The sequence below is a fragment of the Alternaria ethzedia genome (assembly GCF_023757985.1).
Source record: "Alternaria ethzedia strain BMP 0044 chromosome Unknown scaffold_4, whole genome shotgun sequence".
Taxonomy (NCBI): Eukaryota; Fungi; Ascomycota; class Dothideomycetes; order Pleosporales; family Pleosporaceae; genus Alternaria; species Alternaria ethzedia.
The window spans coordinates 584,643-611,448 of NW_026056197.1; the positions used below are offsets into that span (position 1 = coordinate 584,643).

The 26,806-nt window shown below is 53.7% G+C and overlaps 9 protein-coding genes across 9 annotated transcripts; 4 read left to right on the forward strand and 5 right to left on the reverse strand.

Moving 5' to 3' along the window:
* Positions 1-28: 28 nt before the first annotated feature.
* On the forward strand, positions 29-2,884 carry J4E87_002325 (uncharacterized protein; the record flags this gene model as incomplete). Its single annotated transcript, XM_049373962.1, has 3 exons — positions 29-394; positions 444-1,160; positions 2,354-2,884. 3 exons carry the CDS (start codon positions 29-31, stop codon positions 2,882-2,884), a joined length of 1,614 nt encoding a protein of 537 aa, XP_049236102.1.
* Positions 2,885-3,676: 792 nt separating this feature from the next.
* J4E87_002326 (uncharacterized protein) lies at positions 3,677-4,498 on the reverse strand (the record flags this gene model as incomplete). Its single annotated transcript, XM_049373963.1, has 1 exon — positions 3,677-4,498. One exon carries the CDS (start codon positions 4,496-4,498, stop codon positions 3,677-3,679), a length of 822 nt encoding a protein of 273 aa, XP_049236103.1.
* A 596-nt stretch (positions 4,499-5,094) lies between these two features.
* J4E87_002327 (uncharacterized protein) lies at positions 5,095-8,300 on the forward strand (the record flags this gene model as incomplete). The annotated part of the gene is made up of 4 exons (XM_049373964.1): positions 5,095-5,531; positions 5,585-6,511; positions 6,743-7,041; positions 7,090-8,300. 4 exons carry the CDS (start codon positions 5,095-5,097, stop codon positions 8,298-8,300), a joined length of 2,874 nt encoding a protein of 957 aa, XP_049236104.1.
* A 181-nt stretch (positions 8,301-8,481) lies between these two features.
* On the reverse strand, positions 8,482-9,954 carry TRM5 (tRNA(m(1)G37)methyltransferase; the record flags this gene model as incomplete). Its single annotated transcript, XM_049373965.1, has 2 exons — positions 8,482-9,626; positions 9,681-9,954. The coding sequence occupies 2 exons, from the start codon at positions 9,952-9,954 to the stop codon at positions 8,482-8,484; spliced, it is 1,419 nt and encodes a 472-aa protein (XP_049236105.1).
* A 542-nt stretch (positions 9,955-10,496) lies between these two features.
* On the forward strand, positions 10,497-15,420 carry J4E87_002329 (uncharacterized protein; the record flags this gene model as incomplete). Its single annotated transcript, XM_049373966.1, has 2 exons — positions 10,497-10,557; positions 10,607-15,420. 2 exons carry the CDS (start codon positions 10,497-10,499, stop codon positions 15,418-15,420), a joined length of 4,875 nt encoding a protein of 1,624 aa, XP_049236106.1.
* Positions 15,421-15,816: 396 nt separating this feature from the next.
* On the forward strand, positions 15,817-17,357 carry J4E87_002330 (uncharacterized protein; the record flags this gene model as incomplete). Its single annotated transcript, XM_049373967.1, has 4 exons — positions 15,817-15,825; positions 16,009-16,377; positions 16,439-17,086; positions 17,196-17,357. 4 exons carry the CDS (start codon positions 15,817-15,819, stop codon positions 17,355-17,357), a joined length of 1,188 nt encoding a protein of 395 aa, XP_049236107.1.
* A 1,665-nt stretch (positions 17,358-19,022) lies between these two features.
* J4E87_002331 (uncharacterized protein) lies at positions 19,023-20,870 on the reverse strand (the record flags this gene model as incomplete). Its single annotated transcript, XM_049373968.1, has 2 exons — positions 19,023-19,271; positions 19,323-20,870. 2 exons carry the CDS (start codon positions 20,868-20,870, stop codon positions 19,023-19,025), a joined length of 1,797 nt encoding a protein of 598 aa, XP_049236108.1.
* Positions 20,871-23,378: 2,508 nt separating this feature from the next.
* On the reverse strand, positions 23,379-24,530 carry J4E87_002332 (uncharacterized protein; the record flags this gene model as incomplete). Its single annotated transcript, XM_049373969.1, has 3 exons — positions 23,379-24,163; positions 24,217-24,400; positions 24,462-24,530. 3 exons carry the CDS (start codon positions 24,528-24,530, stop codon positions 23,379-23,381), a joined length of 1,038 nt encoding a protein of 345 aa, XP_049236109.1.
* A 642-nt stretch (positions 24,531-25,172) lies between these two features.
* On the reverse strand, positions 25,173-26,598 carry TIF1 (translation initiation factor eIF4A; the record flags this gene model as incomplete). Its single annotated transcript, XM_049373970.1, has 4 exons — positions 25,173-25,183; positions 25,239-26,240; positions 26,297-26,440; positions 26,565-26,598. The coding sequence occupies 4 exons, from the start codon at positions 26,596-26,598 to the stop codon at positions 25,173-25,175; spliced, it is 1,191 nt and encodes a 396-aa protein (XP_049236110.1).
* Positions 26,599-26,806: the final 208 nt, after the last annotated feature.

Here is a 26,806-nt window from a genome sequence, read left to right on the forward strand (position 1 = left end):
TGACTTTCACACCACACAAACCCCGACCATGGACCGCCCAGCACTCACATCACGGGAGCACCTGGAGCTTTTGCGAAGCTCTGCGTTTGAATCCGAACATGCCTGGCTCTACGACACTTCCTATCTGCAACATGAGGCAGCAGCGATGGCGTTGGAGCAAGAGATTGAGCAATCGCATGCCAGTATATCGCCAGACGACAACTCAGACGAGCAAGTGCGCATCATCAAGACGCAGATCAACATCCACAGGGAGAGGCAGCGGGCGCTAAGGCCGCATCTTGAAAGTGGGAGCGACCAGATCGACGAAGATGGGAACGAGTGTGTCTTTGTACCAGCGCCGAACCAATGGGGTGCGAACGGAGACTTGGACGAGGAGAGCGAGAGTCTGTCTGCAGTGAGTAGCAATTCCTGTCCACCGCTGGGTCGTGACTAACATGCCTCAGATCCACAACCTCCTTACATGGCAAACTTCATACTCGCCCGTCTCACATGCCCCGCGTGACGAACTTCCCTCTCCAAATACACCGTATCACTCGCTGCTCGACCCTCACCAGCCCACGACCACGTACAATCTCCACCGCACGCGAGAATGGACGGGATCTTCAGGCTTCAGGAAATTCATCTACAGCGCACGCGACTACTCGGATAAATACGCTCTGTACATGCTTGAAGCCACCCACCGCGACGACAGCCAAGTCAACGCTGCAGACTTCTTCCGTGTCGCCGAATACCCACAACCATGCATAAATATTCTTCTCTCTGGCATCGACAAGAAGCGCGCCATGACCAAAGACGCAGCCTACAAGTCGCGGGGCATACATCTGCGCGGGCCATTCTCACAACCGATTAAGGAATACCCAGACAGGCAACAGAAGATACCATGGTCACCGCGACGATTTAAATATGGTGGACGTCGCTTCGTGTGGAAGCAAGGAGATCCCAACGACGATGCCATGCCGGAGACTTTGTACGAATATCAGCAAGACTGGGTAAAGCCAGGAAGCAGGACGGGCAAGCGATGCGACGATGCAAAGCTGATCAAACTTGTCTGGGGAGAAAAGAGGAGGAAGGGTAAAGTGGACAGTTACACGATCCATTTCAAGGGCGGCATGGATCAAGTCTTTAGGGAGATCTTGCTGGCCAGTCAGATGGCCAGGCAGGTATGTCTCTTCACCGCGATGGACTGAAGTCGCTATCTTTCGTCGGCCAAGGTTGAAATTGTACTTGTATATAACCACACAGCGCGAGGCGTTCAAAGGGGCCGTGGAACACGGGACGGATACCATGGAACAGCATTTTGCATTCAGTTCCCAGCGGAGCTTTCTGCTATTACAGTTTACAAGGTCTTGGGAGTGGGCAGCAGGCTTCCCTACTACCTTGGACATAATTTAGGCCCAAGGGCAACACTAATCAAACTCAAATATTAGTCCTTCCATAGGGCAGCAATGCAGTCTTCCACCAGCTTCTCACTTGACAACTACTCACTTGAAAGGAATTGCAAATAACTGATTGACTTGCGTAACATATGTATGCAATTCATCTGACTCATATGAATGCCCACGTTGAAGCGAAGAGAGGGAACATCCGCAGGACCGTTACATTGTGTAAGCTGCATATGCATGCTACGCTGTAGATTAGATGACAGCCTTCCTAACATACGCCCCTTACGGTATGTTGGCACTGGTCGCATTGGCGGACCCTGCGATAATTGCATTTGGTACTTTTTGGGAATACAAAACTATGCACCATCGGCTGTGGCTGAAGTTGGTCGCAGGTGGTAATGAGCATGTTGTTTTTTGTGGCGTGGCTCTACGCGCGAAATCCAATGCACATGACCAACTTGAATACCACTAGGATAGGCAGGCTCGGATCTCTCGGAGGAATGCGATTAGGAAGGCGTGCTCATCATGCTCAGGTGGAACAACGCTCCTCCCTACCATGTCGCCTGAGCCAGCATGTAAATGCAGGCGCTGTACACCGGCGTAGGTAAATATCACGATGACTTCATCGCCAGTCATTCGTGCATGCTCTCCAAACCCATCATCGATCGCATCTCCCCACGCACTCATATCGCATTATTGGTCACAGCGTACCCACCTGTGATATTCGTTACTGATATCTTTCCTGGATCAAGGGCATCAATTCGACGTTGAAAGCTGCCAAACCCAAAATCTTACCTGCGTCTTCGGCTGACGCCCACCGCTTCGCAACAGAACCGACAACCTGTTAGCACACCCTGGTGCATACGCCACTTTCCGGGTATATCAAATCACAACTCGGAGCGTGCGATACTGCATACAACCCGACCGATCAGCACGCAACAGGGCCCACGTCCATCGCTTACAGCTTACAGCGAGGGCCAGCAACACCAACATACCGGCTTCACCGTCTCGGAAGGACCCTCGCGGAGGAAGACCCACCAGTCATGTTTGCAGATCGTAACATGGAGCTGCGAATGTCAACATACCTCTTCTGCTGCGCGTTGATCTCGCCCCCTCCTCCCTCAGACCTCCTATCAAATTACTTCACCAAGTCGCCCAAGATCACAGAGCACGGCCCTGAGTGGTCACGCTCGCGGCTGCCTTTCCTAGCCAAGACGTTCTCTGGCAAAGACGGCTGCGAGGAGTACTTCAAGCTGATGACTGATGTGCTGGACATGGCCTTGCCGGATGATGCGTTCCCGCGAGACAGCGGGTTCATTGTGGATGCAGATGCTGGGATGGTGAGTGTTGTTGGCAAAGGAAGGTTTACGAGTAAGAAGACAGGCAAGGGATGGGATGAGCAGTTCATCTATCGGTTCAGTGGGTTTGATCATGAGGGGAAGATAGGGCATTGGGAGATTTGGGCGGATCCTTTGAGTGCTTGGGAGGCTGTTGGGGAGTGAGCCTTCCCATGTCATCGTTGGAACTCGTGGATATCGAAAGACCGATTGAGGATTCGAAAGCTAGGTATATACCTTCAGCGACAAGCTTAAAATGCTAAAGATTCGAAGTTTACAGCAAATATATGGATGCAGGTGGAGCTAGCGAGTGAATGCCGTTAGCGTCTCGCTTGAATAATGTGGGTCCCCGGCGGCGGCTTCTGCAGCTTCCTCTGGGCTCTCAACTTTTCTTCATCCGCTCTTACACGCCGCCAAACCAACTCTCCAACACCATGGTGCAAGCTGCGCAAAGCCCTACAGAGCAGTGGCGCGCATCAATAGTAGCTCGCTGATTGTTCAACACTAACCTACAGCCGCTGCCTGCTGTGCTTCATTTCTCATGGTACGTTAAACATCTCCTTCTATTTACCGCATCCGCACCTTCGCGACGCGCGCGCACAGCTCAAAAGATGATATGTACATCGACCATTAAACACTTTAGGAAGAGCCGGAAAAGGTATGGCTAGCATCGACAAATGCTACGCCGTCGCTGCTTATAACTTGGTCTCTGAAGAGCATCATCAATTTCACGTTATGGAAACTGGGTTTCGAACTGTCGCTGACGATGCAAAGATTAGGTGTCTGCTATTTACGATGTCCTAAGCGACCGCTACGCACAACGCGTGACCTACACGATGCGCGATGTCGATTCGATGGTATGGAGATGACATATCGTGCGAGCAGATGTGATGACAAGGGCACAATGCGACATCTCGAGAGATGGGCATGGCATACTATGTATTGACGCTACGGAGGCTACGTCTGCAGAGTACTGCTTGCGCTATCGCTGTCGAATAAGGCCGCGGCATCCAACTCGAGTGTGGAGACGGACGGCCTCGCCTTCTCGTACAAGCCCATAGTGTCTGGCAACCCTAGGAAGGGGTCGGCAAGGTTGTCGCAACCGGCAGGCCACGAGACCGATTGGCCGAACGCATAGCTGTCGCTCCAAGACTGGATAAAGTTTGTCATGTCAAAGTCGAGATCGGGATTGATCATAGAGGGTTGCCCTTCGAGCACGGCGAGATCATCCGTGTTGAGGGCACTTGAGTCCGTACCCAAGTCGACTAGATCATTGAAATCGAACGTATCCCAATCCCAGGATTGATTACTTCCATGTGCTGCTGTCGCCAATGTCGATTGCGTGCTGGGGCTGTTGCGCTCGTTCGCCTTTCTCTTTGCGTATTCCTTCGGCGTCAACCCCGTCTTGTCCTTGAAGATCTTGTGGAAGTACCGCGGCGTGAGGTTGACCTTCTTGGCTAGATCTTGCAGTCTCAATGCGCTGGCGTCCTCGTTCTTCAAGGCCTCTTCAATCAATATACATGCTTTCTCCACCGCTCGCTCCTGTGGATCTTCGAGTACGGTGTTGGGCTTGCATCTCTTGCAGGCCCTGAACCCAGCTGCCTCTGCTTCTAACGGTGTCGCATAGAATCCGACATTTGCTCTACGCGCTAGTCGGCCCGGACATGTTGGTCGACAGTATATTCGGGTGGATTTGACGGAGTAAATGAAGTGCCCATTCGCGTCTGCGTCTCGTGTCGAAAGGGCTCGCCACCGTGCAGCGTCAGTCGCATAGGCCATGGTATATGATTCTCACAAGAGGGCTACGTAATTAGCATGAATTATATTCTCGCAGCGATGGTGCGCAAAGTATACCTTCTATGTTGTACACCTAGAGATGTTTCCAGACAGCAAGAAAGTCTGAAGCTCAACAACGCGAATGTACAGCAAGCCCAAATTTGTCCTGCGTGAAACTCATATGGCAAAAAATAGTCAGTCAGATACGTGCAGCGACAGTAATCGCGGCAACGGGCCCTCTTAAGAGCTCTGGAAGTCTTCCCGCACCCCAAGGCTATCTACGCTGTGATTGGATACTTTGAGAGCCAGTTCGAGAGCACGCGATGACGCACGCTAAACTCATCTCCATGAACACCTAAACATCGCGTATAAACACGCGATTCACGCAGCGTTTCTTACATCGCAAAGACAGATGTAGACGAGATGAGTGCGCACGCGAAGCAGTCGGCGCGTCGCGTCGGGCTCTTTCCACGTCGGACGCGACTTCGGTAAAAGAGGTAGGCACGATGGAGGCACCACTACCAAATCATGAGTCTCACTCGGGTTCAATCTTCTGTCACCGATGGGACCCCCGCAAGTTCATTCTCGCTCCTACCAGCATGGCGGAAGGCCTCGACAGTGTTGCGGTACCCAGCATCGCGGCTCTCCCACCAACGACAACGCGACAGATCGGTTCCGGGCAGGTCCTCGTCGATCCTAGTTCCGTCGTCAAGGAACTCATAGACAACGCTCTAGATGCGCGAGCGAAGAGCATATTTGTGGATATCACTGCTAACACGGTCGACTCTATCCAAGTCAAAGATGATGGCCATGGTATACCAGCTGAAGACCGCCCTCTCGTATGTCGCCGCTACTGTACCAGCAAAATTCGAGACCTTCACGACCTGAGAGAAGTCGGAGGGAAATGGCTGGGCTTTCGTGGTGAGGCACTATCAAGCATGGCCGACATGAGTGGCTCGCTCTCTGTCACTACTCGAGTAGAAGGAGAGCCAGTCGCTGTCAAGCTGAAGTATGATCGGAACGGCGAGCTGACTTCGTAAGAAATCAATGGTAGTCTCACGGATAGCTATCACGGACTAATGTATGCAGCACTGAACACGACTCCCATCCAGTTGGTACGACGGTCAAGGTTACCAAGTTCTTCGACTTCGTACCCGTCCGAAAAGAGACGGCGATCAAGAATTCAGCGAAAGTGCTTGCCAAGATCCGGCGGCTGATGCAAGCCTATGCACTGGCCAGGCCTACTATACGCTTCAGGCTTCGCGTACTGAAAGCGAAGAACAGCAATGGTGACTTCGTCTATGCGCCAAAGGCCGACGCCAACGTTGAAGACGCAGTTCTAAAAGTCATTGGTAAGGACTGCGCTCTACAGTGTGATTGGACTGCATTGGAGGCCAATGGCTTCGAGGTTCATGCTTTCCTGCCCAAGCCAGGTGCAAGCGGATCGAAGATAGCTCATCAAGGGGCGTTCGTCTCGATCGATGCAAGGCCTGTGTCGAACAGTCGTGGTACTATCAAGCGGATCATCGCAACTTACAAGGAACGACTCCGCAAATCAGCGCCTTCGCTGGCTGGCGTCAAGGATCCGTTCTTCTGCATGAACATCATTTGCCCGCCTGACAGTTACGACCCCAACATCGAGCCAGCCAAAGACGACGTTATGTTCGATAACAGCGAAGTGGTTGTTGCGGTTGTGGATAAGCTACTCAAAGCTTACTATCCTGAGGCTATCCAGGCTATCCAAGATATTCAGGATGCTGAGATGCCGACATCTGCACAACAACAGTATGAGCCTCAATTTGAGGAACTACCGAGTCGCGTCGAAAGCTCCATCACGATACATGAGGATGAGCCTGCAAACCGGAATGAGCAACCCACGACTGATCCAGCTCAGGCGCTGCCACGCTGGAGGTCAAGCATGTATGGTATTGATGAGGACGACCTTGAGTTTCTGCAAGAAAACCCAGCACCTGTGGTCGAAGAGGAAGATGAGAAGGGTCTACGCGCAGTGGAAGTGTCTAATCCATGGACCATTGCTCGAATGAACACTACGATCAAGCCCAAACAAGCTGCGAGCAACGAACAGCTGCTGAGCCCGGCCAAAAGCCAGAGAGGGAGCGACGCGCATGTCCTCTCTCCCAGTCCTGCTGTTACTCCACGTCGTCCATTGTCAGCGGCGCCCTTAACACCTCAGACGTTGTCAAAGACGAACATGAGGTCTTCTTTGGATGCTGAACTGGAGCGTAGTATCCATCATATGCCGGACCTCAGTTCAGATGCTGGTGCTCTCGACGATAGGACACAAGAGCGGGATACGGACAGTCGAGATTGTCACGAGCGTCTCGGTGCTCCGTCGCAGAACGCCTTATCGAGCCATTTTGCACGATCTGACATCAACTCCATCAAGTCAGGACTCACGGACTACAACCAGATCGAAAAGGGCTCACAGCGGTTGACCTCTCCAGTAATGTCAGCTCCTCGTAACCGCCGCACTCAACCGGCCTATGTAAATACACCAATTGCACCACCAAAGCAAAGGTCAAATGGTATGGGGCTTGGAGAATATGTACTTGGCACACAAGCTCTCGAACCAGCTCGTCGGCAGAAGCAGGCCAAGAAGATGGGAGGATCGCCATTCTCTAACAACGCCTCATCTTCTCCAAGCAGACCCGTGTTGGACCCAGCAGACCGGCTAGTCGCTAGACAACTTCATTCAAACGACAACACTGATATCCGTAACTTCTTTGCGCGCGGCAGAGATAAGGGCACAAGTGATTCGCTGGTTGACGGTCTTTCTCGAGCTTCCTCAGCGGAACCGCAGTCCCGCTCAAAGCGCATCAGAAATTCTTCACTGGTCAACGATGACGTTCAGATGAATACTGATTCGCGAAGAGTGGCCGACCAATTTCAAGCAGTTGCTGAACCTGAAGATCGACCCCTTGGGCTTCAGATATCTACCCGAATCTCAAAGCCTCCAGAGACGCACCGTCCCGACCAAAGCACCAAAGAGATGGAAGCATATTTCAAAACGCAAGTACAGCAACACTCCAGCTCCCCATCCCGCTCCCAAAAAGCATCTCAAAGGCAAGAACCTCGCATCGCACCACCCCACGAAACATCAAAGAAACCGCATCGACTCAGACGCCGCACAACAGACGCTCTCGAGCGTACCAAGTCCTCCAAACTCCCCTTGGAGCGCACACCCGATGGCTTCCAGATCCAAGACCTAATTCTCCACCTTCCAGCCAGCATCGACACCATCGTACAAAGCTCGCGTAAACTCGACATGCAGCGCAACAGTCCAGAGTGGGGTTACGCGTCGGAAAGCGCATACGACGTGTTCGGCGAGCCGGTGTTTGAAAAGAAGATCATGGAGTGGGTGGTTACGTTGGATGCACTGTTGTGTCAGCGGTATGAGAGGGTCGATGGACCGGATGCGCGGTGTGAGTTGCATGAGGGGATTCAGCGGGCGCTTGATGCGAGGAAGGAGGCGGATGATGTTACGCAGAGGGAGGAGAGTATAGGTCAAGACGTACGACGCGCTGCAGGCGAGAGAATCGAACATGATGTCTCGATGGATTTCGGTGGTGCTTCTGGCGTCGTGGTTCAGCAGCCTGTCGTCGAGGAAGAGAAGAAGGTGCAAGATGACTGCGAGTTCGATTTCGATATGGAGGAGTTTGTTGATCTGACGGGAGGGGACGGGAGACAGAACCTGTCCATAGCTGGTCAAGAGAACGTGGAAGAGGATAAAGTAAAGGGAGAGTTTGATGACGATATCGAGGATGAGATGTTGATGGACTTGTAGAGTATGTGGGGGAGAGCGACGTGATGGACAAAGAAGACTCGGTTTCAATTTACCCTCAACGTAGAAGGCGTGTCCAAGCAGGAAGAGCATCTACTGCCTCCGTAATTGGCCGATATTGTGACATAATCTACGATCCATGACATGTCATCTCATCCCACCACTGATCATCTGCAGAGAATCCTCATACCTCCCTAAAAGCAACCTCTTCAGGCAACCTAAAACTAGCACAGAACATCCTCTTCTTGGGCGCCACATCTCTCACATCATACACGTTCACATCCTCCATATCGGGTGTGATCACGGTACCCAATTGCCTGCTAACCTCTTCGCAAATGCCCTTGATCTCCCCTACATTATCATCGCTCTTGGTCGAGAAGCAGTGTACATGGATCATAGGCAATTTCTGCGAAGTGTGCGGCGCGAGGAGTTTCTTGATCTCAGAGACTGGGTATCCGGGGACGTTGGCGTAAAGACCAATGAAGGAGGGGAGGAAGGTAATGGCGGAGGCGGGGAGGTTCATGACGTAGTGCGAAAAGAAGCGTGGTTGGACGAGTGTCTTGAGGGGTTCAGGCTGCTTCTTCTCTTCTGGTTTGCTGCGAGAGGATTTGGTTTTGGGGTAGATAGACACGGAGTGCTCGTCGCTTGTCAATAGATCCGCGGAGGCTTGACGGATAAAGGCCCCACCATCGGTGTTGAAGGAACGGACAAAGTCGCCTACTTTGTTGATCTTGATGTTGCCGACGAGCGAGTTGTAGGATTCGGGGTTGAGGTCGTTGGCCCAGACGAAGCACTTCTTCTTGCCTGCGGGTATGGCAAAGGGTCCTACGCCAGCCATGACATCGCAGATTGCCTCGCCTTCGCGGAACATGTTGCAGAGCCGCTCGTGCTCCGTGTGCAGACGCGTGTTCCAGTATACTTTGGCGAAGTCGAATTTGAAGGTGCAGCCCTGCTCGCGCAGTTCGACGTTCATGTCGTCTGGGCCGTGGAGCACTTCGTACTGGAAGGTGCGGAATGCGTTCTCGGTGCCTACATTGTCGAGCTTGTTGATGACTGTCTTGACCATGGGGTTCTTGTCGGCGAGGACGGTTGCAATGAGGTGCTTGTAGGGCCAGTACCGTTCGCGGAGATTCAGGTGGGCGACGTGGCCGGCGAGGGCGAAACCTTGGGGTATCTCATCGTCGTGGACGGACTCGGGTGGGGGAATGGTTGCGCTCGTGATCTCGGAGTAGGTGAAGTAGTCGTAGTTGAGCTGCAGCTGGTAAGGTATGACGCCTAGGGTGCCATCTTGCTCGAGATCGCGCAGCTTAGGGGACCAGGTCGTCCGATCTGCCTGGTTTCAGACTCAGTACTCCCATGTACTACCGCCGTGGGGTGACTCACCGGAGTGGACGACTTCTGGTCGCAGGAGCAGGCATTTGCTGCCTTTGGACGCTTGTTCTGAATCGGGGTCGACTCTTATCGGATCTATGCGATTACTTGGCAGCGTGTCCTTGCTGGCGGTGAGTTCCTTGCGGCAGCGCGATATGTCCTTGGGGCTGAAGATGCGGGCGGCCGAGGTGGGGATGGTCTTTTGGAAGAAGCTGCGGTCCAGCACCTTCATGGCGCGGTTTACGGGGGGCGCGAACATGTCGGTGGTCGCTTCTGTGGCCGACATTGAATCGTGGGCGCGTGGGGAATTGGTGTCGCGTGGGTGTGTCGCGGCTGGGGAATTATTTTTTGGTGAGGGATGACGCAGGCACCGTTAGGATGACCCCAGCATGGCACATGTCAGGTACCGACCGTGGACCGCTTTGGGCGCGACCCTCGAGACGTGAAAGACATATGCTGGAGTAATCAACTTTAATCCGTCTCGACTGCGTGCAGCGTGTCAGTGTCTTGAACGGCGTCAGGGTCCGCTGCACAGGTGACGACAGGCCAGTCCAAGCGCAGTGGTCGGCTGCAGGGGTTGGACACCAGGATCGCGTACCTAATCTTGCACCTGCGTGGTCAATCAACAAAACAACTTCGCCGTAGCACCGCCTCCTGAGCCGTGGATGACCGCGACCGCGCCCTCGCCCTCGCCCGTCCACCGTCGTCGCCGCCCATGAAGTCTCCCGGATCCCGCGTCTGACCGCTGCATAGACCGAGCGGCCCGTTGCCATCTCCTTTGTCCGCATACCCCGGATTCCGACCACGAACAAAGTTACCGCGCCCACCATGGCGTCTGGCGGAGGAAACATCAAGGTCGTGGTGCGATGCAGGCCCTTCAACGGCCGAGGTAGGCAGCCCCCTTGCGTTACTAAGGCGCTGCAACTAACAACGCGCAGAGAAGGCGCGCAATGCACAGTGTATCGTGCAGATGAAGGGCGACCAGACCATTCTCTCCCCTCCCCAACATGCCGATATCAAGGGGAAAGCCGCAAAAGCCGCCTCCGAGGGCACCAAGACATTCGCCTTCGACAGATCCTACTGGTCTTTCGACCGCGACGCTCCCAACTATGCCGGCCAGGACAACCTCCACGAGGATCTTGGCAAGCCGCTGCTCGACAATGCCTTCCAGGGCTACAACAACTGTATCTTCGCCTACGGCCAGACGGGTTCGGGAAAGTCGTACTCCATGATGGGCTATGGCGCTGAGTACGGAATCATCCCCAAGATTTGCCAGGACATGTTCGAGAGGATCAAGGGGCTACAAGCGGACAAGAACTCGTCCTGCACCGTCGAAGTGTCCTACCTGGAAATCTACAACGAGCGCGTACGCGACCTGCTGAACCCGTCGAATAAAGGGAACCTGCGAGTTCGCGAGCATCCGTCCACCGGTCCCTATGTCGAAGATCTCGCCAAGTTGGTCGTCCAGTCCTTTCCCGAAATCGAGAACCTCATGGACGAGGGAAACAAGGCCCGTACCGTAGCTGCCACCAACATGAACGAGACGTCCTCGCGATCGCACGCCGTCTTCACCCTTACCCTCACCCAGAAGCGCCACGATGTCGAGACGAGCATGAGCGGAGAGAGGGTTGCCAAGATCAGTTTGGTCGATTTGGCCGGATCAGAACGAGCTCAGTCGACGGGTGCGACTGGCGCGCGATTGAAAGAAGGTGCCGAGATCAACAGGTCTTTGTCGACACTGGGTCGTGTCATTGCAGCGCTCGCAGACCAGTCGTCGGGAGGCAAGAAGAAGGGTACCCAAGTGCCATACCGAGACTCCATCTTGACATGGCTCTTGAAAGACTCTTTGGGAGGAAACAGTATGACAGCCATGATTGCTGCCATCTCTCCGGCCGACATCAACTTCGAGGAGACCCTCTCCACCCTCCGCTACGCCGACTCCGCGAAACGCATCAAGAACCACGCTGTCGTAAACGAAGACCCGAACGCGCGCATGATCCGAGAGCTCAAGGAAGAACTGTCAAAACTGCGGACTCAGCTGGGTGGAGGAGGCGGTGGAGTTGCCGGAGCGAATGGCATCATAGAAGAACAGTACGCACCCGATACACCATTGGAAAAGCAGATCGTTTCCATCACACAAGCAGACGGTTCGATCAAGAAGGTGTCCAAGGCCGAGATTGCAGAGCAGCTTGATCAATCAGAGAAACTCTATACCGAGTTGAACCAAACTTGGGAAGAGAAGCTGCAGAAGACGGAAGAAATCCACAAGGAACGAGAAGCCGCGCTGGAAGAACTTGGTATCAGCATCGAAAAAGGTTTCGTTGGTCTGTCAACACCAAAGAACATGCCTCATTTGGTCAACTTGAGTGATGATCCACTCTTGACTGAATGCCTCGTCTACAACCTAAAACCGGGCACGACGACCGTTGGCAATTCTGATGTTGAAGGCCAAACCGCACAAATACGTCTGAATGGCTCACAGATTCTTGCCGAACACTGTCACTTCGAAAACGTGGACGGCAAGGTGACGGTGATACCTCAGGAAACCGCTAGTGTCATGGTCAATGGTGTACGCATCGACAAGCCAAGGTTACTCAAGAGCGGCCACCGCATCATCCTTGGCGACTTCCACATCTTCCGCTTCAACAACCCGCAAGAGGCAAGAGCTGAGCGTGCTGAAGTAGGAACAAGCCTACTTCGACAGACGGTTACCGCCAGCCAGCTCAACTCCCCCTCGCCTGCACCAAGACCCGGTCACGACAGGTCGTACAGCGCCATCAGCATCGCAAACTCTGACTTCGACCCTGATAGTCCAAGGGCAGGATCGCCTGCATTCTGGCAACGCGGCCGTGAATCCGAGTTCTCCTACGCGCGCAGAGAAGCTCTTACGGCGTGGCTGGGACCAGACAAACGCATCGAAAATCTGCCAGACGAAGACTTTGAGGCTCTCTTCGAAGATCTCAGCAGGTTGCGCGAAACCCGAAAAGCACGTCCCGAGAGTCGCATCTTCAGCGACGAGGATACAGAGTCGATGTCCTCATATCCTGTACGAGAGAAGTACGCTTCTGGAGGGACGCTAGACAACTTCTCGCTCGATACCATGTTGACGATGCCATCTACGCCTAGGCAAGACGGTAGCGAAAAGATGGAGGAGATACGAGAAGACATGGAAGAGAAGATGGACAAGCGAAAAGAGGACTACAGTGCCAAGCTGAAAGCTGACGCAGAAGCTAAGGTCGAGCTGGAAGAGCTGCGGGCTGCGAAAGAAGCAATGCAGAAGCAGCTACAACAGCAGAAAGAGGCTTTTGCACGTCAAATGAAAGAGCTTGGCCACGAGTGGGTACCTGAAAGCAGCGGATCCCCGGAAGCCGAAGCTGAACCGGAAGCTGAAGCAAACAATGCACACAACGAGCAAAATGAGCAGCAACTGGAGTTGATCCGGACTGTTTTCAAACAGTGGCGGCGAAGAAAGTACGTCACAATGGCCGAGACGCTTTTGCAGAATGCCGCTGTTCTGAAGGAGGCTCAAGTTATGAGTCAGCAGATGGACAAGCGCGTGGTCTTCCAATTCTGCATTGTCGATATCGGGCATACCGTCCCGTCATCTTACGACTTGGTGAACATGGGCATTCCAGGTGAAGACGATGAATATCTCGACAGTCAGTCCAAGCCCTGCGTTGGTGTTCGCGTCATCGACTTCAAGAACGAAGTGGTGCACCTATGGTCATTACAGAAGCTACGCGATCGCGTACGACGGATGCATCAGATGCATCAGTATATGAACCGACCAGAATACTTCCAGCACTTCAACCCGGAGTCGCCGTTCTCAGAACCTTGCATGCCCGAGTTCTCGCGCATCGGCGATGTGGACGTTCCGCTCGCTGCTGTGTTCGAATCAAGAGTACGAGACTTCAGCCTGGACGTCATCTCTCCTTACACAGCAAACCCGATTGGTATCATTCGACTATCACTAGAACCTTCTTCTGCAGAAGCACCTTCGACTACGCTCAAGTTCAATGTCGGTATGCATGAGCTTGTTGGGTTTCCGGAACGAGAGGGCACCCAAGTCCACGCTGTGCTCTTTGTACCCGGCATCTCCGACGAGAGTGGAGCAACGACCACGACCTGGATCACCGATTTCAACGAAGGTCCTATCCGATTTGAGAGTGTGCACAGCATGAGTCTTCCATACCCGAGCCCGCGCGACACCTTCCTTCGAATTTCCATCTTCGCCAAGGTTACCGACATTCACCTCGATAAACTGCTGAGCTGGGATGACATGCGCGACTCTGCGGAAAAGCCTAAGCAGAAGCGCCGTCACGCTCGGTTGCCGGAGTCGGAGTTCTACACAGAGGATACACATGACATCTTCTCACGCATCCAGATTCAAGAGATTACGGACGACGGCACATACCAACCCGTCGAGGTAACGCAGAGCAACGTTATGGATGCTGGGGTATACCAACTCCACCAGGGTCTAGCACGTCGCATCGTTGTCAACCTCACCCATACTTCCGGAGATACGATACAGTGGGAGGATGTCAAATCGCTGCGCATGGGTCACATCCGATTGGTCGATGCAGCTGGTAACAGTCCTAACTACGGCTCACCCGTCAAAGAAGTGCCTGTCGATCTGACATCCCCACCTGTCATCAGGAAGAACGCCGATGGCACCACAAATGTCAAATTTGTAGGACGATGGGACAGTACGGCTCACGCGTCTCAAATTCTCGATCGGGCGACAAAGGATAACTTTCGCGTGAAAGTCACGCTGCTGTTCGACGTCACATCTTCCAAGCTTATCGAACCGATGTCGTTCTCCTTCGACCTCTTCGTACAAATCCGGGGCCGTTCTTACCTGCGCCAGACCTCTCTCTTCTCGTTGGCGAACATCTGGAATACGGTGAAGGTCGTTCACTCGACAGTAGGAATCTTCAACGTTGCCATTCGCCCCACCTCCGTCAAGCGTGCGACAGATCTCTGGCGAATGAACACGAAAGACGACTACGTGAAGGGTGAAGAGCAGCTCGCAGGCTGGACGCCGCGCGGTGTTTCGCTGGTACGCGACTTCATCCACATAGAAAAGCGCCGCGCTCGAATCGCAGAGATAGAAACAGCGCGTTCTGTTTTGTCGTCCAAAGCATTGAGCATACCTGCTTCCGCACTTGCTTCCTCAAAGGATAAGCCCCTGGAAGAGGCTCAGATAGCACTCCTCCAACGCATGGTCTCGCTCTGGAAGACCAAGAAAGCGCCTGCAGAAATCATCCTCAATCCCACGAATCTTGAACCTCCCACCAACGGCGCCGCTTTTGCGGCACGCTCTCCTTCTCCATCGCCAAACCCAACCCCCAGCTTGACAGCTACCGTCCGCTTCATTAGCAAGAACCCTAACTTGATGAAAGCGTCCTACCTTCTCACCCCAGATCCGACGAACACGCGCTGGATACGGCGATACGTCGAACTACGAAAGCCATACCTCCACATCTACTCATCAGACGGCGACGAGATCAACGCCATCAATGTCAGCACAGCGCGTATCGACCATTCACCGCAAATCGCGAAACTACTTGGGGGTGGACAGCAAAGCAACGGCCAAGGAAATGCCGGCGCGCACAAGGACGTTGTCTTTGCTGTCTTCGCGAGAAGCAACACGTACATCTTCCGAGCGCGAAGCGAGAGGGAGAAGATCGAATGGATATTGCGATTAGATCAAAGTTACTTCAGCAGCGAAGGAAGCGAGGCGTCGACGTGAGGACGCGTAATGAGTATTTGGCTGGAAAAGTTACATCTAGACATTCGGCGCCATGTGGAAGGGTTTTTAATTCTTGTACCGAAGTTGTAGAACAGTGGAAAGACGGTCGGTCGAGGTGTTGTTGTTGCTGTCCCCGTCAGGCTTTGGCGTTATAGTCGGGCTTTTGTATAGCTTTTCTTGGGATACCCAGAGTATAGTTGATACTCGTTTTGCGCGATAATTTAGCGTAGAGATTCTGTCAATTCAGCTTCATTGCTAGAGTATAGCTTCGTTCTGATCCTGATGGCGGTCATCTTCGTAGTAATTTGCACCTCGTTGCACTGCGCGCAGCTCACCCCGCAAGCAAATTCAGCTTCATTGCTAGACTATAGCTTCGTTTTGACCCTGATGGTGTTCATGTTTGGAGTAATTGCACCTCGTTGCTCTGCGCGCAGCTCACCCCGCAAGCACTAGCCTGTTTCCAGAACCCCTCACACGCGATTGCCCGAGGCTAACTCGACACAGCTTACTCGCACACGACCACGACGCCAATGTAAACCTTCAGTAGCATCATGGGTTTTACGTATCTACTTGTCTGTGACGCGATAGCTGAAATCGAAGGAATCAGGCAAAGCACACTCCACGATGGTCAACACACAGAAAGAGAAGACACAACATGGTCTGGACGACCAAAAGCTTGGTCCGTACCTGCAGCAAGAGATACCCAATCTGAAAACGCCCGTGCTATCGACAAAGATCGGATACGGACAAAGCAATCCGACATACTACGTCGATGACGCCGCTGGTACACGCTACATACTCCGAAAGAAACCCAGCGGCACCATCATCTCACCTGTAGCACACCAAGTCGATCGAGAGTACAAAGTGTTGAAAGCACTGGGGTCTGTTGAAGGTTTCCCAGTTCCAAGAGTATACTGTCTATGTATGGATGCATCGATCATCGGAACAGCGTTCTACGTACGTCCCAGTCATCCTCCCGACAAACGCTTCCAATCTAACATACGTACCTCTCCACCAGGTCATGGAGTACATCCAAGGCCGTATAATCACAGACCCCAATCTCTCTACTCTGCCTCTCTCCGACCGTCGCGCAGCATGGGAATCCGTCATCTCAACCCTAGCGTGGCTACACTCCATCAACCCCGACGCCATCGGCCTCTCCACCTTCGGCAAAAAAACCAACTTCTACGCCCGCCACTGCAACACCTTCTCCCTTATCGAAGCCCAACAAGCCCAAGTCCGCGACATAACCACCGGCCAGCAACTTGGCCGCGCACACCCGCATTTCGACGAAATCGTATCCTACATACGAAGTCACCTGCCCCAGGAACGCACCTGCATCATCCACGGCGACTACAAGTTCGATAACATCATTTTGCATCCTACTGAGCCCCGGGTGGTTGCTATCTTGGATTGGGAGTTGAGTACGCTGGGGCATCCGCTTATGGATGTTGTGTATGTGACGGGTCCGTATTGGAATCGGGCTAGTAAGGTGGGGATGCCTGGGGGGCCGATGGTGCAGACGGTGAGGGATGATCAGGGGGGTGATGTTTATGATGAGGCGAACCAGGCGGAGAATGGGTTGCCGAGTATGCAAGAGTTGTTGGAGGTTTACGAAAAGAAGGCGGGGTGGGATCCGAGGCAGGATCGATGGGATGTTGCGAGGGTATTTCATTTGATGAGAATGAGTTTTCGATCTTCATCTTTCCCTTGATTGTCGCGTGGCAGAGAACTAGATGGATACAGAGTGCAACACAAGCTAACACAGATACCAGGGAAGTGTGATCAGCCACGGTATCCAGGCGCGAACCATCAGCGGGCAAGCCAGCAGCTCCTTCTCACATGTGTACTTCGAGAACACGAAACGGGGACTTGACGAAGCACTCCGACTAGTCCGCTCGATGAAGGACAAAGAAGGGCCCAAGAGCACGCTATAGTAGAAATCATACATTTCAGTCATGACCGCCACAACGTCATAACGGCCAACTCTCCACCTCCCCGCTACAACATTACGCGTCAAACGTGCTTGAAGCGCTGGCCAGCTTCACACGTACCATACAACACGCATTCACTGATCTACATCTCCACCTTCCCCATCCAATGCTCCCCAACACTCCATCTTTCCCTCTCCACTACACTGTCAGAGAACGTACTCAGTCCCCACCCCATCATCATCCCGTCTCCACGCGCGGTATCTACTCGCCAAGTCCGCATCACTCGCTATCCGGGGAGGGAGGGTACGTAGACCAACGCATCAACATTCACAGCCCCAGCCCAGCCCACACGCACACGCAGCAATCACAGCCCTTGCACACACTTCCCTCTCCATCACACACACAGTCTCAGTCAGTCCCATTCCCTTCCGATGTATTTTCGTGGCTCCCCATCCTCCCCATGTCACAAACGCCAACCACACCCACCCACACCCACCCCAAGCTTTCCCAAGGTTCAATTGCAAATCCCACGACCTGCATCCTAAATCCCCCCCCCTCCCCTCAAACTACCAAGCCCTATGCACATACATGAAATCCCACGCGCCCCCCAAGCCCGTCTTGGCTCCCGCGCATGCATCAAACAAAAGCGCTTATCTCAGAGCGCAGCGCGAAAACGCACGGGCCATATGCGGCAATTTGAATCGTCGTGTTACAGTGCAGAGGCATGTGAAATTCCGCCAAGCGGGCCAAGCTTTTTTGCTGAATGAGATGCGAAGGGCTGGCGCGGCCACTAGGATCTGAGACTGTTGAGGTGTTTCATTTACTGTGGCATTTGCTGTGTGGTAGGTAGGGGAATTGTTTGGTCTGGAGTGTTGCTAAGAATGGGATGCCGATGCGTTGCTTTGATGATGGTGAGCGGAGTGATGGTTAGTTAGGTGCCTAAGGACGGGAAGTTACGTAGATGGATATCTGGCCGATCGTAATCTGGCTATCGTGAAGCTTGCGAAAGCTGGCGGGAACTGAAGAAACCTTTGAAAGCGAAGACGAAAGAAAACACGATAATATGGTGGGAAAGAGCAACAAACGCGCGCATGCATTCGAACATTGTTTGTGGAAGCTATCTACAACTATCGGAACGGGTGTCTTGACTAACTTTCAATATCTCCGTCCTCCAGCCCCCATCAAAGTGCAGTGCAGCGCAAACTTCGTGTCGAGAAAATGAAGTATGTATAAGAAAAATTGCCCGTGGTATCTGTTGCCCCTTCCCGATTTTTTATGACGCCGACGCTATGCAAAAGCCGATGGATAGAGAGTAAAATGGATAGAACTCGGGGAATACAAAGAGTGATGGTGTGTGTGTGTGTGCATTACAAGTGTCTGTTGGCGCGCCCTAGGTCTAATGCTGGAATGGAGATGGAGAGTGTGATGTCTAAACGAGGGAAGCCTGTAGACCTGCTGGCGGCTTCGGAGAAGGTACGGAGAAGCGATGGCGGAAACATGGGGGTATAAAAGGAGCGTGGTGCTTTTGATAGACTCACGACAGGCGTATACGTGGTGGTACAACGAGTGAGAGAAACGTAAACCGAAGAGAAACGCCGTTGGGAAGGAAGTTGAAAGCAGAAATCGCCTGGCGAGGAGCGACGGTGCTGAGATTACTAGGTTTGGCGTCTAGTGGTCTGCAATGTCTTCGTCCATGCCGGGGTAGATGATGTCGGCGACATAGATCGCCTGTACGTGTTTGAATAGGACGAAGCACCACATCGTGATGATGGCGATGGTGAGGCCGTTCCCCACGAAGAGCACCGTTTCGTCTTTCAGCGCGTTGCCGATCGAGATGGTGGCGATGACGAATCCGGTGTTGGGGAAGACCATGGCCCACCATCCGAGATGGAAGTAGACAGCCCACGAGTTGATGACCTGGAACCGATGTTAGTATTGATATAGAATGAGACACTGTGGCGAACTTACGGCGACGAGAGTGATCATGAAGAACCACATAGCCAATACCCAAAGGAAGAGTGCGACAATGAGAGCCAGAGTCCGGAGTAGCTTCGCGTCGACAAGGCCGTCACCTTGCAAGTCAAAGTCGTCAGGAAGAGCGTTGGCCATACCAATCAGGGCCAAGCAGGTGAAAGAAGGCGGTCCGACAGCGATAAACATGGCTCCTCGATGCTCACGATCGGGGTATCCGACTTGCATCAGACGACCAATATAGTGCGCATACATGAGAATAGCAACCGTGAATCCAAGACCCTGGCATCCAAGTCCGGCAACCAGGATAGGCATTCTGGACGATACGGGCTGTGATTTGGCAATGACCGAGGCGATTGTACCCGCAAGCATGATAGGGAAGATGGGGAGCAGCCACGAGGGCATGAAGCTGGTAAGCTTGTAGGTGTGACTGCAGAACAGGAACGAGTACTGGAAGGAAGCCAAGCAGAAAGTGATGAAGGTGTATGCCCAGAAAGCGACTGCCATGGTAGTGATTGCCCACGCCCGATTCGGGTGATCCTCTTCGTACGCTTCTATGACATATTTCTGCGTTCCGGTAATGATTGTAGCGATCGACAGGAAGAAGGGTCCGAGGAAGAGTCCTTCACGTTCGTGTTTGATGGATTCCTTGAAGGATCCAGCGTACTTGGTGAAGCGGAGGACCATTGTCATTGTGACGGCAGTGAACAGCATAAGGTTGAGGATGTAGAAAACGGCGCCGATGGTGATGAGACCGGGGAAAGAGTGCGGCTGGATGGCGATAAGCGTGCCGAGACCACCAGTAGCCATCGTCAGGGTGTAGTTCGCCCATGTGTAGTGCTTGAGCCGTTGTCCGAAAGTGAGGTATGGCTGGTTGGGATCCTTCCTGCCAGGGATCTTGGTGTGCTTGTCCCATTCCGAGTGGCCATCGGCATGCTTGTGCTTCTCGAGATCGATATCGTCCATCTGGGGTGGCGACTGAGGAGGTTGGTCCCTGAAAGGGTTCTCTGGCTCTGGCTGCCTCTCCTTCGTGTCGATGCGGTATCCATTAGCATCAACCGGACCGGGAAAGTAGCCTCCTCCATTAGATGCGTACATAGGCGCAGGTGTTGCTGCTGGTGAGTTGGCTGCCCATGTGTTGGTGCGAGTAGTCTCGCCGGACTCAAAGGAGAACTGGTTCTGTTGTGCGACCTGAGGTTGCGGCTGGTACTGATTTGGCTGTAGCTGTTGTTGCTCGGGTGTTTGTTGTTGCTGTTGAGGGTTTGACAGGCGGGAGTAGTTGTTCACATCCCGACTTGATTGAGGAGAATGTTGACGGGGTCCAGAAGGTAGACCATACTGTCCTTGCTGCTGAGGAGTTTGCATACGAGGTCCGGAAGGCAGACCGCCGTACTGCTGGCTCATATGCTGAGGCTGAGGTGGAGGTGCATATTGAGGTTGCTGCTGGTTTGGTGGGAGAGGGAATTGACCGTTGTTCTCGAAATTAGGGCTGAAGGTGTCTTTTGGGCCAAAGGACAAGCCTTCTGGTTGGTAGCGAGTATCCATTGCTGAAATGATAGAATAGGTGTCCTGCACCGTAGAGACTAAAAGACGGAAGAGACGGCAAATAAAGGAAAGAAACCAAAGAAACTATGACCACAAAACGCGCAATAGGGACAAGTATTGACCTGCACGGGGCAATTTGATAGAAACCCGAGAGGCGATGCTCGGGAATAGACCAGTGTATTAACACGCGCCGAGCGGGATCAGCATGGGTCAGCCTCTCTAGTATCGGTCCTGTTTCGAACTGCGTGCCAATCTAGCGCAAATACCTCTGGCAGCTAGTCAATGAGGCTCCACGGAGTCATGGTGGGATCTCAGAGTGCTTGGCGAGGACGAAGTGTTGCGTACATCCTCCTGGTATCCACATCAAAGCGTCGAATAAGCTCCGAGCAGCGGCCAGCGCACGTACTCTTAGATAACGACCTGAGGTCCTCTTCGCTTCATCTAGTTCCAGGAATGGTAACTCCACCTTGGCGGTGCACGATGCGCCAAGATGTTGAGCTAGCTTCCGTCGCTTAGTACATTCAAGACGAATGCTTATCGCCTTCCTTGATCTGCATCGTGGCTATGCTGCTTGCGTACCCTGTGGATAACTCAGTGTATGATGGATAGTATTCGTGCACTACATCCACGTAGTTGCCATATTGCAGTTGTCCACTCAGATTGACAGTACTGGGGAGTCCTTCCTTGCTTCATGTCCGTCATACATAGACATCTTACCTGTCATATTTGGGCCTAGAGCGAACCTGACGCATCGCTTTCAGGGCAGCAGGACCGAATAGCTGTGACGCGGGCGTCGGCTTCGCGCCGCAATGCAGGGAGAGTCCCTTCGACTTGAGAGAACCCCTAGGCGGCGGGCATGGCGGTCTCCAATCTGGATCACCATGCGATGGTGCGGTCCGGATTCCTCCGACTTGACTAGGGCATGCTAAGCGCGGAACATGGACTGGGCAACGAGAAAATAAGATGCGGCTCAAGCTGTCGAGGGACGGTGATTCGTGGTGCCAAAAAGGGGCGTCGAAACGGATGACGAAACGCTTAAAGCGGAGCCCGTTGCGTCGGCTTCGTTGCCAAGCATCCCGCGCAAGACACAACCAAACAAGGGGCCACCGTTTCGCAGCCCGATGCAGCCACAGCCGCATACTAGAACGCAAATAAGGTTGAGGGAAGTTTGACACTGGCGGCTCTGATTGCTTGCGTGTGTGCGAAGCTTGTCGGGCCAAGATCATCGGGTGGAAGCTCGAAGCTGTCTCAACAATGCCAGAACCCTCGCCCAAGCTCCACTCTGGTGTTTGACTCTGCTTCGGCCAAGGCTAAGCCTTAGGCAAAAAGCCTATCTCGACTTATCGTCATTCCTCAAAAAGCGCCGAGTCCCCACGTGCGTTCCAGAAGCCTGCCCGTATAGTTGATGCCGCCGCAAGGTGAGCGCGTACAAGCCTGGAGGTTGCTTGTAGAGGGTGGGAACTGATCGAGAGCTTGCGAACTTCGACTCCGGCTTGTCTTCGTTGTGAGTGGATTACACGCACTGCGTCGCGTCCGGTGGGTCTGTAATGATGAGTTGCTCTCTGGGCGTGGGCGGTGCACTCAACGTCTTTTCAAATCCGACCTGAGTCGACCAATCGGGCCGTGATCCAGTGTTCATGGCAGTGCTGAGTATGTCGGTGCGTCGATGATACGCAGAGCCCAAAGGCGATGCAAATTGTGAATGATCGGAGACAAGGAAGGAACAAGGGCATGTGAAGATGGCCAACGGGGCAAGAGCTGCCGGATGATGATGATCTACACCTGGGCCTGAGGCTGAACGCTAAAAAGCGGGCTGCGCCGTGCACTGCCAAGGTCCATCGTTGGGCTTTTCACATGTCAACATCGCTATGATCACAAAATGCACTCCGTCGCTCGCGGGCGGACAGGACGGCGCGTCGCGGAGCACTGCGGAAGAGACAAGAGTTCGCCAAGCAGATGCATGTGTGTCGTCACTGGTTGTAGAGAAATTACGCTGGCCCCTTATCTGGCAGCGTTTAAAGGCGTTGTATACTGATTGCTTTTCAGGCACTTATGCTGTAGAGGCACGGTTTCATGCAGAGAGGTGCTTCTTGGTGTGGTTGGCCTTCGCATTTGCTGCAGAATCCTCTCATTGAAGTAACGCCGCTGAGGTCTCGGGTTGAAAAGAAAACGCCCGAGATCACCCGAATCGCCGTGGTAATACGATGTCATTGCCTTCCCGACGATGCCCATGTGTAAAAAATCTTATCGTGTCAAGATGGATCGTGCAGCGGTATCCTTCCCTGTGCCCAACGAGCCTTGTCGCCTCGTATCTTTGGAAGCCGCTGGGCGAGGTCCACATCGCGACCTTGGCTTCGAAAGACAAAACAGGCATAAATGAAGAATGTGGATACTTCATGTTAGTATTAAAGTGTAGCGGTTACCTATACCATGCCTCCCCCGTTGTCTGTGATATGTCGTGGCGTATAATGGTACGATTGTCTGGCTGACTTCGCCTTCTCTAATCTTCTAGATTTTACTGGCTTCTTTCAGTACCTCGCGCGTAAGTACCTCACCTTTCTTCCTCACTTCACTGAGCCTGCCCATCTTCAATAACCTCCCTATCATCTCTTCGTCTCCGTGGTGGCTGTTGTGCTCGAATTCAGGCTCTTCGCCATATGCTACTCGGGCTGCATCGACTAGTATTCTTGCTGTCATGCCAAATACTCTGAACGTGGTGAGGCTGTCGATTGCGCTAGGCTCTGGGCGAGGGTCATCTCCATCAGGTAAAGTTTGATGCGAAGAAGGTTCTGGTGTGGATGGCGGAGAGGACCGCGCGGAATTACGTAGGAGTGTCGGAGATGGAGGGGGTCGTGGCATGTAGAAATTGTGCATTCGCCAGCGTGACTCGTGCCAGTCTGTCCAAGAGCCTCGATACCATTTCTCGGGTCTACCGTCTTTCTGCACCGGTGGCGGGCCTTCACCCTCCCACCCTTTGCGCAGGAAGTTGTGAAACGGCGCCGTGAAGACCGCTGCTACTTCCCTAGGGTCGAGTCGCGGCATAAGCCTTTCTTCTACAGAGAGACCATTCGCGTCGGAGGAAGCGGGCACGTCGGAGGATGTCTCTGCCGGACGCAGAAAGGCGACGCAGGGCCGCACTCCAAGTTCGGTCTTTGCGAGATTCGCGGGGAGTTCGCAAAGGTGCTCCACGGTAAATCCTCGAAGCTTCTCCTCATTCATGGGCAGCCCGATCTCTTCGTCCGCTTCGCGTCGTGCGACGTCCCACGGCGACTCGTCGAGTGTATCTGCTTTGCCTGAGCCATGTTAGTAGGCACGTCCGATCCAACTCCCATGTGTGATCCTATACCTCCGGGCAGCGCAGCCTGTCCCGCATAGTTGCGTAACTGCGCGCTGCGCATCGTGAGGACCACCTTGAGCTCGCCATGCCGGTCCGGAAAGAGCAATATAAGGACTGCCGCGCGTCTCGTAAGGGGGCAATTATACCATTGCGTCGGCGGAGGGGAGTACGTTCGGAGGCGGTCCAAGGCGCGCTGTTGGGCGTATCAGCAAGATGAAGGCCTGCTGCGGAGCGCAATCGTATAGAGTACTTACAACAGATCTTTGGGAAAGCGCCATTGTCGCAATAGCTTTGCTTTGGGCGAGCCATGCTGTCGGTCTCATGGGATGCGCGTGCGTCGGGAGGGTGAAGCTCAGTGGGGTCGTGGACCGAGGTTATCGATAGGCGGCATGCAAGAGCCTCGTGGCAGCCCCAGAATCTCCCGCGCCTTAAATAGATGCCGTGTGGAGATCGTCACGTCTGCCATTAGTCGGCATGGACAGTAGTCATAGCACTCAGTTGCATGGCGAAGAGCAAGTTAAGTAACTTTCATGCAATTGAATCGCATCTCTATATGAAAGGAAACTCCCGATCGTTATCATCGACATGCGTGGCCATGGTGAAGTGCTACATATCCCACCGCGTGAGCATGCGTTGACGACGTGCAGCAGATCCCCGAGGACATAGGAAAGTAGCATGAAATTGCAAAACAGGACCCATCCGTCAACTACGCACCGTAAGTCTATCATATGCAGACATTCTTTTAGGGAAATCATTTCGCACATGAGAGACCAACGCCAAGATGCCGCGATGTATAGACGATTACTCGTCCTACCTCGAACCACTTTTGAACCGGACCAAACAGAGAGCACCCCTGGCCGTGCAGGCGTACTCGTATTAGAAGACCACCGCCTCTATCCAATGCGCCACTGAAGCGTTAGTGGGCAGAGTGAGGCGGCGATGAGAAGATAGCAGAGCACCACTTCTTAGATGAGGTCTGTCGAGCACGTTAGTAATCAGGCTTGAGGTACGGGGATACAATAAACACTTACCAGCCACGTTCATGGGCATCTCCTCGATCTGTGTGCTGTAGAACTGCTCGATTTCGCGCATCATGCGGACATCGTCGGCGGTGACGAAGTTGATGGCAACACCCTTACGTCCGAAACGTCCACCACGACCGATGCGGTGGATGTAGTTCTCGCGGTTGGCGGGCAAGTCGTAGTTGATGACCAGGGAGACCTGCTGGACATCGATACCACGGGCCAAAAGGTCAGTGGCGATGAGGACACGGGAAGATCCGGAACGGAACTCCTTCATGATGACATCACGCTGGGCCTGGTCCATGTCACCGTGCATGGCCGAGACAGTGAAGTCACGGGCAGTGAGCTTGTCGGTGAGCCAGTCGACCTTCCTGCGGGTGTTGCAGAAGATGACAGCTTGGGTGATGGTGACGGTCTCGTACAAGTCGGACAGAGTGTCGAGCTTCCAGTCCTCCTTCTCGACGGCAATGTAGAACTGCTTGATACCTTCAAGGGTAAGCTCGTCCTTCTTGACAAGGATACGGACGGGGTCGCGCATGAACTTGGTGGTGACCTCGAGGACGTCCTGGGGCATGGTGGCGGAGAGAAGGACGACCTGGGTGGACTGGGGGAGCAGCTGGAAGATGTCGTAGATCTGCTCGGTGAAACCGCGAGACAACATCTCGTCGGCCTCGTCGAGGACGAACATCTTCATGTGGTCGGTCTTCAGGACACGACGCTGGATCATGTCGTGGACACGGCCGGGAGTACCGACAACGACCTGGGGGCCGTCCTGGAGGGCCTTCATGTCGTCACGGACGCTGGTACCACCAATGCAGGCGTGGCACTGGACGTCCATGAAGTCACCGATGGCGACAACGACCTTCTGGATCTGCTGAGCGAGCTCGCGGGTGGGGGCGAGGATGAGCGCCTGGCAGGCCTTGACGTTGGAGTCGATCTTCTGGAGGGTCGAGATGGAGAAGGTAGCCGTCTTACCGGTACCGGACTGGGCCTGGGCGATGACATCGTTGCCTAGAATATGTCAGTCGCTTGCTTTGTTGTGCGGTGGTGGGGGTGGGCAAACGTACCCTTGATGACGGGCATGATGGCGCGCTGCTGGATAGCAGAGGGGCGCTCGAAACCGTAGGCGTAGACTCCACGGAGGAGCTCAGCCTTGAGGTTCATGTTGTCGAACGAGTCGGTGATCTCATCGTAGTTGGACTCGATCTGGCCTGCGCGTGGGTTAGCCGGCGCTCGCAGAAATGTTTGCAGGTGAGGCTATCGTCGCCGCCGCCCTCGCACTGCGGGGCGCGCAATGTCGAGGAGCGGCGGGACAGCACTCGGGGCACAACTCACCCTCGGGCACGTCCTCAAGACCTTTGTCAGCCATGATTGCGACTGGAAGGAGCGACTACTGGTGCGGGACCGTAGTCGAAGTGTTGCTCGTGGCGGGGTTAAAGCGGAGGATCCTCTGGATGCCGCCGCGTGTGTAGAAAGTTGTGTAGTAAAAGCTAGATACCAGATCCTCTGCAAGAGAATCAAACGGGTATCTAGGGTAGTGTGTGTATTGGTTTTGTGGTGGATTTGGTGATGGAGGG